The sequence below is a fragment of the Dipodomys spectabilis genome, unplaced genomic scaffold, assembly GCF_019054845.1.
Source record: "Dipodomys spectabilis isolate Male_0828 unplaced genomic scaffold, ASM1905484v1 ptg000082l, whole genome shotgun sequence".
Classification (NCBI taxonomy): domain Eukaryota; kingdom Metazoa; phylum Chordata; class Mammalia; order Rodentia; family Heteromyidae; genus Dipodomys; species Dipodomys spectabilis.
This window is the reverse complement of record NW_024870759.1, coordinates 1,685,140-1,694,365: the sequence shown is the minus strand read 5'-3', so window position 1 is coordinate 1,694,365 and position 9,226 is coordinate 1,685,140. Positions and strand designations below refer to the sequence as shown.

At 45.5% G+C, this 9,226-nt stretch overlaps 1 protein-coding gene across 1 annotated transcript; it reads left to right on the top strand.

The window, feature by feature from the left end:
* Window positions 1-7,768: 7,768 nt before the first annotated feature.
* Window positions 7,769-8,683, top strand: LOC122110916 (melanoma-associated antigen 10-like). Its single transcript, XM_042683635.1, has one exon. The coding sequence runs from the start codon at window positions 7,769-7,771 to the stop codon at window positions 8,681-8,683; it is 915 nt and encodes a 304-aa protein (XP_042539569.1).
* Window positions 8,684-9,226: the final 543 nt, after the last annotated feature.

Sequence of the window (9,226 nt, the reverse complement as noted above, 5' to 3'; positions counted from 1 at the left end):
TCCATTACCAAGATAAACTTTCTTCTTTGAACATGTTTTGTGCCAAGAGGAGTCATTTTCCAATGATAAGTTCCTTAAAGATACCTTTGTTCATTCCCCAGAGGATACTAATTACTTAGGGATGGGGAGAGAGAGAGAACAGGGGGTTGGGGGCTGAGCGAGGGAGAGAGAGTTGGTTTTTAACTTTTTATCCTTTTTACAAAAATCATTGCGGTTTATGAGGAAGTATAAGGATTAAAGCAAAGGGAATGGGCTTTTACTGAAGCTATTCATTAATACAGTGTTTGTCTCTAAATTCCTTGCTGCTATTTCTCAAGCTTCGTTTTCTCTAATTCACCCTAACTTAAGGCCAATAACCTGAATAGGAGGCTACCAGCGGAGAGCTGACAACAGGGGTGCTTGGGGATTTTTGTGGGCCTTTCTTCTGGGGGCAATATTCCCTCTGTCCATCCTCTGCTGACACCTGGAGCTCACAGGGACCCCAGCCCACTCTCCTCCAAGGACCTTGGATTAGGGCTGTCATTCCCAGTGTCTTCAGGGCATAAAGAGGTGATAGGCAATGAAAGGGTGGGTTAATTTGAGTGATTAATTGGAGATAAGAGTCTCCCGGGGACTTTTCTGCCCCAGCTGGCTTTGAACCACAATCCTCAGATCTCAGCCTCCTGAGTAGCTAGCATTACAGGTGTGCACCACCAGTGCCTGGCTAGCAGCCTCTTAATACCTGGAAGGAAAAGGCATGGGAGGGAGCGCCTTCTCAAGAGTGAAGACAGCACAACCTGCTGTCTTTTCTTCTTTTTCTCTAGTGGTCCTTGGCCTTGAATTGTGGTCCTGGGTCCTGTCCTGAGCTTTCTCCTTCAAGGCCAGCTTTCTCCCACTTGAGACACAGCTGCACTTCTGAATTTTGGTGATTAATTGGAGATAAGAGTCTCACATACTTTCTTATCCTGGCTGGCTTCAAACTGTGATCCTCAAATGTAAGCCTCCTGAGTACCTAGGACTATAGGCATGAGCCACCAGGTCCAGCTTGGTGCTCCTTTATTCAGGTTACTTCCTGGTTTGAATTTCCTTGTCTCTGTATCTATCTCTTCTGCTTCAGAACATTTGGTAGATATTTAGATCTGTTGTATCTGTTTGTCCTCTCTAGTCTCTCATCCCTAGCAACACTTCTAGGTACTGGAGTCAAGTTAACCAGGCTTTTGTTGTTGTTGTTGTTGTTGTTGGATCTGTGGTTTGAACTCAGGGCCTGAGTGCTGTGCCTGAGGTCTTTAGCTCAAGGTTACTGCTCTACCACTTTGAGCCTGCAGCGCTACTTCCAGTTTTCTGGCAGTTAGTTGGAGATAAGATTCTCACAGACTTTCCTTCCCCGGCTGGCGTCAAACTGCAACCCTTACATCTCAGTCCCATAAGTACTTAGCATTACAGGTATGAGCCATCAATCCTGGGCTGAGGCTTTCACTCTCTAAAACAAAGCACTGGAAAATTTTTTTTTTGGTCTGTTATGAGGCTTTAAATCTGGGCCAGGGTGCTGTCCTTCAACCTTTCAGCTCAAGGCAAGCACTCTACACTTGAACCACAGCACCACTTCCAGTTTTCTGCTGGTTTATTGGAGATAGGAGTCTCACAGACTTTCCTGCCCAGGCTGGTTTTGAACTGAAATCCTCAGATCTCAGCCTTCTGCGTAGCTACGATTCCAGGCATGAGCCACCAGCAGCCGGCTTGAAAATTTTTTAGGAAACAGAGATATTGTGTGAAATACGTAGGAAGATAACAAATGAAGGGGCTTATTTATGTGGTCAGAAGTTGGAGTGTTCTCCTAAGTGGGGAATGAGCATTAACTGTCTATAGAAACTAAATGTATATACAACTTGGGATCTTCCTAGGTGTCACATATGGATGCTTAGTGGTCATTCTAGCTTTTATCTGAAAGCCTACTTCATTTTCTTTCTTCCTTTCTTTTTCTTTTGTCAGTAATGGGGCTTGAACTCAGGACCTGGGTGCTGCTGTCCCTGAGCCTTTTCACTCAAGGCTAGTGCTCTACCACTCTGAACCACAGCACCATTTCTGATTCTCTGGTGGCTAATTGGAGATAACATTCTCAGAGACTTCCCTGTAGGGTCTGGTATCAACTAGCAACCCTCAGATCTCAGTCTCCTGAGTAGCTAGGATCACAGACAGGCATGATCCACTGGCACCCTGGCTCAATTTACTTTCTTTGTGTTGCTTCTTGCCTAGAATCTGCTCCACACGAAAACACTTGCTTTCATGTATTGCACCTGTACAGGTGTTCAGATGGCAGTGGTCATGTAGAGCATAATGGGTTCACAGGTGATGTAGCCTTGAATGAAAAGGCTCAGGGACAGCAGCACCCAGGTCCTGAGTTCAAGCCCCGTTACTGACAAAAGAAAAAGGAAGGAAGGAAGAAAGTGAATTAAGCTTTCAGATAAAAGCAAGAATGACCAATATGTATCTGTATGTGACACCAGGAAGATCTGAGGATCACAGTTCAAAAGCAGGCCACGCAGATAGACCCAAGGTACTTTATTCTCCCATTAACCATCAAAAAGCCAGAAAGTGGAGTTGTGGCTCCAGCCTTGAGCAAAATAAGCCAAGTGAGGGCACCAGACATGAATTCCAGCCCCAGTACTGCACATTAAAAGAAGGAATGAAATCCCACCCCTACAAAGTAAGAAAAAATGGTTTATTCTATCAGCTACAGTAGCTAATTTTGCTGAGGACCTCAGTTTCTTCAGAAACCATAAGACTCCTTACACATTTTCTGAGCTCAAAGGAGCACTGCTCTCCACTGTAGCACATGTGATGTTTCCACACATTTCAAAGCCAGCATGAATTTCCATGCTTCCTTATTCCTTTCAATGGCAAGCATAGCTGCCCATGTTAGCATGCTGCAACACCAAGATGGAAGCATCTCATTGTGGAGATCACTCACACAACCAAATTTTACTTCATGGACCCCTGAAATAATCTTTAGTGCCTTAACCCTTTCAAATCCTAGGCATCGGGCCAGGCACTGGAGGCTCACACCTGTAATCATTTTTTTTTCCCCTGTGGGGCCTGAACACTGGGCTTTGGTGCTGTCCCTCAGCTGGTCAGCTCAAGGCTAGTGCTCTATGACTTGTACCACAGTGCCACTTCCACCTTTTTGTGCTGATGTGCTGCTGAGGAATCGAACCCAGGGCCACAGACATGCAAGGCAAACACTCTACTACTGAGCCACCTTCCAAGTCCAAGCCTGTAATGTTAGCTACTCAGGAGGCTGAGATCTGAGGACAACTGTTCAAAGGCAGCCGAGGCAGGAAAGACCAAGAGACTCATCTCCAATAAAGCACTCAGAAAACTGGAAGCGGTGCTGTGGCTCAATTCGTAGAGCATGAGCCTTGAGCTGAAGAGCTCAGGGACAGCGCCCAGGTCCAGACTTCAAGCCCCAGGACTGACCAAAAAAAAATACACATCTTCTAATTTTGCTGAGCTTATTTAAATGTTTTCTCAGGGAAGGTAATAGTTCATTTAGTCTTGTTTCACAAATACCTAAAAATGTGACTATATTTCTAGTTTTTCTGTAAGTGAACTCCTGCTCTTGAGGGCACTATAAGTATGAATCTGGTATATAATATTTTAAAGCTAAATATATATATTTTCACATGGAGATGTCCTGTATAAGTGCATGCATCATTATCAACTTAAGATACATATTTAACCATGTTCCTGTCTCTTTGCCATTAACCCAATAGAAATACATGTAGGATGGTCGGTCCCATGACAGCACATGTGACTTCTTCCCTGGACCCTGAGACACACAATCTTGTTCTGAGGTACTTGAAAGGGATAGGCCTGGGCCTTATGAGAGCTTTGAGTGAACAGTTGGAGAATCCACAGCTAATCTATCTAAAAACCCATTGTATGCTCTGCACAATGGCATGGGGGTTGGGAGGGCGGGTGTCCTCAGGAAAGTCCCTCCTTCTGTACTAGGGAAACCTGAGAGTAACAATCTTCTTCTGAAGTCTGCAGTTCAGGCCAGTAGAGAGGTCAGAACTCTGTCAGTGGTGAAAAACAGAATCTGAGGGGGACAAAGGAAGTGATGGACCTAGATAGAGAGTCCCCAAATATTCAGTTTGTACGTGTGCACTTAGATATGCAACAAAGAGGCATATTTTGTTCAGAGAGTGACACTGAACCCTGTGAACCTCCCCTTGTCAATCCAAAACTCTGTGATTCTCAGAGTGTGACAGAGATTCGTGAAGCGAGGGACCTCGGGTTCTCTGTGGGGCTGAGGATAGCAGAGGATGAGTAAGAAGAAACCCCAATGCCAGTGAGTGTCCCCCAAATAATCCATCTGCACTATGGTCTCAGCCATGCACCAAGGAAATCATGTCATAGAAAACATTGTCTTAACATCTGTAGGTCTGAGAATTGGAGAGGCCCAGCTCTAGAAGTGCTCACTCTTTGGGCACATCTGATGATGGAGATAAGAAGTACTCTCTCTGCCAGGCAGGCACCAGTGGCTCACAACTGGAATCTTATCTACTCAGGAGGTTGAGTTTTGAGGATTGGGGTTTGAAACCAGCCCAGGAAAGAAAGTCTGTGATATACTCACCTCTGCAAAAGAAAGAAAGAAAGAAAGAAAAAAGCCAGGAATTGGCTGTGACTCAAGTGGTAGACTACTAGCCCTGAGCACAAAAACTAACAGGACCAAGATAAAAACCCTCCTCTCCCTAGAGGTTGTTTCAGACAAAATCTGGCTGAATCCAAGCTGGAATCCCCAAGCCATGCTCATTGAGGCACTAATCAGCTGAGTGCCCCTCCTCCACTAACCTCTTCGACTTTTTGTTTAGTCCTTTGTGGGTTTGGAGCTCAAGCTCTTATACTTGCTAGGCAGGCACTCTATCAATTCAGATACCCCAACCTTTTTCCTCTAGCTAGCTTTCAAACAGGATCCATTTTGTTTTGCCTGGTAAGCCCTGAATCTTAAAGTTCTTCATTAAACTTTCCACATATTCTTGGTGATGAGGCACATCATCACAGTCTCCATTTCGTAGTTTGAGAAATGGTCTCCCAAAACTAGGAAAACACATGTGAGTGGCTGGTGGGCAGCTTAGTGTGCACTTCTTAGGAGGGATTCAGACTCTGAGAGGTTCAGGTGGGAGAGCTGTCTACAAGGTGAACAGAGGAAATCCCACTATCAAGTGTGAAGGAGTAACCTCAATGTCAGCTGTTGCCCAACATTCCACCCCTCCCCCAGCCTCCCCTTCAGATTCCTGTGACCATGGAGACAGTTTTGAACACTAACTTGCAGAGGAGAGGCTGTTTGTCTAAGGCGCATCCAGGAGAGAGAAGTTGATCGGCAAAAGCCCTGATTCAGGTAGAAAATCATGAAATAAGTCAACAGCGTTGATTCTTTCACACTCTCAGTCCTGAACCCTGGGGAATATCAGGACAGTTGAGCACTCCTCCACCATGTATGCCTTTAACACTCACCAAGCCAAGTAACCTTAAGTTCTCCCTCCAGATGCTATGAGAATAACAGCTTTAGTCTAGGGTCTTGGATATAAGAGGTCTTTGGATATCTGAGGGGAAGCAGAGAAAGCTTCAAACTATTTGGCAGGTCCCTAAAAAACCTATATTCACTCTTGTTCTCGGCCACACTCCTATGGGCTTCTGGTTAGGTGAGGAGTCTACGTTTTTACTCTCTCCTACTACAATGGACACTGAGAAAACCCTGGTTTGAAGACATTGGTGTGCAGAGGTCAGGACTCTGTAGGGTCTATGTGACCAGTTAACACACTCCTGGTGGACATGGGTCTGGGACATTCACTCTCACCATGTAGGGATAAAGGAAATGAGAGCCTGCTGGTCAGGAACAAGATGGCTAAGAAAAGGACCTTAGACTCCAGTTTTAAGGAGACACAGAAGAAGTCTGCCCCTGCTGTCAGTCCAGAGAGGTCCTGTGCTGTCTCACTAGTGTAGTGATATTATATTTGCCTTTCAAGATCATACAATGTTAATGAATAGGTACACAGATAAATACTGAATATAACAGAGGGATCATCCAGAGGCTCACTGAAGTCTCAAGATGGAGACTCATCAGGAACTGAGTTTGGACTCGAAAACATATGTCCCTCTGATGTGGTGACACTTGTGAAAGCCCCAGATCATGAGAGGTGTGGGACATGTGCCTGGATTGAAGGGGAGGACTCAGGTATGAACACAGGGATATAGCAGGTCAGATCAGAGGTAGACCTCCACTCCCTAATCATCCTAGGGAAGCCCAGAACAGCATGCCTAGACTCAGGGCACCTCACTTTAACCTCTTAGGCTGGTTTCCAGGAGGAGAGGAACTTGGTCTAAAGACTATGTCCTTTGCCCAACAGAGCCCTTAGAGAAGACCAATAACTCCTTTTCAAGATGCAGGGAAACTACTTATATTGTAAGCCCAGGGTGGCTGCAGGCAGCAGTGTGGGGAAGAATAGTCATCAGTGTTTTGTCAGGATGGCAGGAAAAAGTAGTGTTGGTCTGCAAGATGCATCTGGAGATCAACAGAGGGAAAAGGCCTCAACCATGTAAAATTGACTATAAATACTTCAAGAGACCCCACACCAAAGAAAAGCCCTGCATCCTACCCCCTCTTTCAGACTTCGGAATCTCTTCTGTGTGTTCACATGAAGTGTTTATATGTTTCTGTCTCCCAGGAATCAAGAGGCTGGGTCCTTACACTGAAGAAATTCAGTGAAAAGAACCTGATCAGCAAGAGGGAGTGTTCAGAAGCTATGTGGAGTTAAGGTGAGGACAGGTATAAACGCCAACTCATACACATGGACATCACTAACAGTCTTCCACTCCTTTACCTATGAGGAAAGCCAGAAAGCATAGGAGCATTCATCTCCCCTTACACCTTTGAGTTTTCTCACAGAAATAAGATTTTTGCTTTGGGATTGTGGCCTTAGGTCTTAAGAGTGAAATTCCCAACCTGATATTTAACAAGGACACTGACAAAGTCCTCCAGCAATATGGACCACAATGCATGTGCTCACCTTTTATGTTTCCCCTGGTCACTTGTGATGACCTTGCTTTTTCTTTTCTTCCATTATAAGGGCATCAACCCCATTTGTGAGAGTGTGCCTCAGGCCACACATCTGCAGAGGAACTTTGGGCACCTAGAGTGAGTTCAGTAGAGGCTGTCTATTGCAGATCATTAGGGACCTTGCAGTCTAGCTCGCTCTTACTGTCCAGTCTGGAGGCCCCATGTTTTCATTGCATGCTGGAGCCCAAGAGAGAGAGAGGTCTGATTCACTAACAGCTGGACATACGCCAGGGACTAGGAGGCCAAAGTCTTGGTCTAAAAAAGTACACTCATGTAATCCAGCAGATAATTCTCTGCTAGGGTCAGAATTTAAGATTGAGGTGCATATGATGAAATGGTACCATATGCTCCATCCATTCACCCCCCAACATAACTCCACAGCGCTCAGCACTACACACCCCACCAGCACCACAGAGACTCAGATTCACTCAGCATCTTGTGCCTTGTTGAGTTGTTCCCTCACTGTTAGGCTTCAGGCAACAGACACAAAAGGGGGCAGGAACCTATGTGGCCCTAAAACAAAAAAGGGAAGATGAGGAGTAATTGCTAAGGGAGCTGGCAAGAGGAACATTGTCAGCTGAAACTGCTTCCCTGCTTTCTCTCCCACAGGCCTAGGAGTCATCATTGAGCTGCACTCCACCCTCTGACTAGCTATCCCCAATGACAGCCAGGATGCCTTATACTCAGAGGACCCTTCCCTCTGAGCTTGAAAGAGGCCCTGACGCCCAAAGCCAGGCCACAGGCCTGGTGGGTGAGGAGGAGGCCAGGGATACCACTCCTACTACTCTGTTGTTCCGATTTCTAGCTGAAGTGTCAGTTACTTTCCTCCTGAATGAGGTCATTGGCGAAAATAATGCAGAAGATCAAGTATCCCACATTCAGGAAAGGGAAGATGTGCACCCTGATGATGATGAGATATTGCAGAATGCCCTGCAGAAAGAGGCCCTAGCATTGGTGCGATACCTGTTACGTCAGTACAATTCATGCCAGCCTGTTACCGATGTGGATATGCTGAGTCGCATCACGGGAGGTTACCGGCCTCACTTCCCTGTGATCTTAGACAAAGCTTGTATCTGTATGCAGCTACTGTTTGGTATTGACGTGAAGGAGGTGGACACTGTCTTCCACACCCACGTGCTTGTTATAGCCGCAGGTATCACTTACGATGGTGTTCTGAGCCATGTGCAGGGCATGCCCAAGACGGGTCTGCTGATAATTGTTCTCTGCATCATCTTCACGGAAGGGGGCTGTGCCACCGAGGAAGCCATCTGGCAAGTGCTGGATAAGATGGAAGTGTATCCTGACAGTGAACACGTTATTTTTGGAATACCTAGGAAGCTGCTTATGGAAGATTTTGTATATGAGCAGTACCTGGAGTATCACCAGGTGCCCGGTAGCGACCCCATTGCCTATGAGTTCCGGTGGGGCCCAAGGGCTTATGCAGAAACCACACAAAGGAAAGTCCTGGAACACTGGGCCAAGTACAGCGGGATTGACCCAAACTCCATCCCTACACTGTATGAGGAAGCTTTACAGGAAGAACAGGGAGCAAATACCAACGATAGCACTTCTTTAATAAAAGAGTGACTCTTCCTCATTTGAAATAGGAAACTGGTTCCACCTTAACATCCCAGTGAGCCAGCGATTTACTTGGGAGTGGTTGAAATGTCAAGTGAAATAAATTACAATATAGAAAAGCTCACTGTGAATCCTTGCCTCAAACGTTTTCTCTGTGACACACACACACAAATGACATATACACTGTCTTGATTTGGGTTGAGTATATGTGTATTTATACGGGAAAGTACATCTTAACGATAAGTCCCACAACTCAATGACTGGTTTCTCCCGCAAATCATTAGTTTACCATCTGGTCTTGGTAACATCTTTAGTGTTGTTTTTGGCTTTAGCCTTACAATGAAAATATATATCCATATGAACTCAGGAAATGGAAGGAAGAGATGTTTTGCTTTTTTGCTGGTTTTGTTGTTTTTTCCTTTTGATATTTATCAATCTTTAGGATGGTAAAGGGACACACAAAGCGTGGGACAAACTGAACAAAGGCAGCAGTGGTACTCTCACAAGACACCATGTTTTAGGTACTGTACAACTTGTGGTTGGAACAGGATT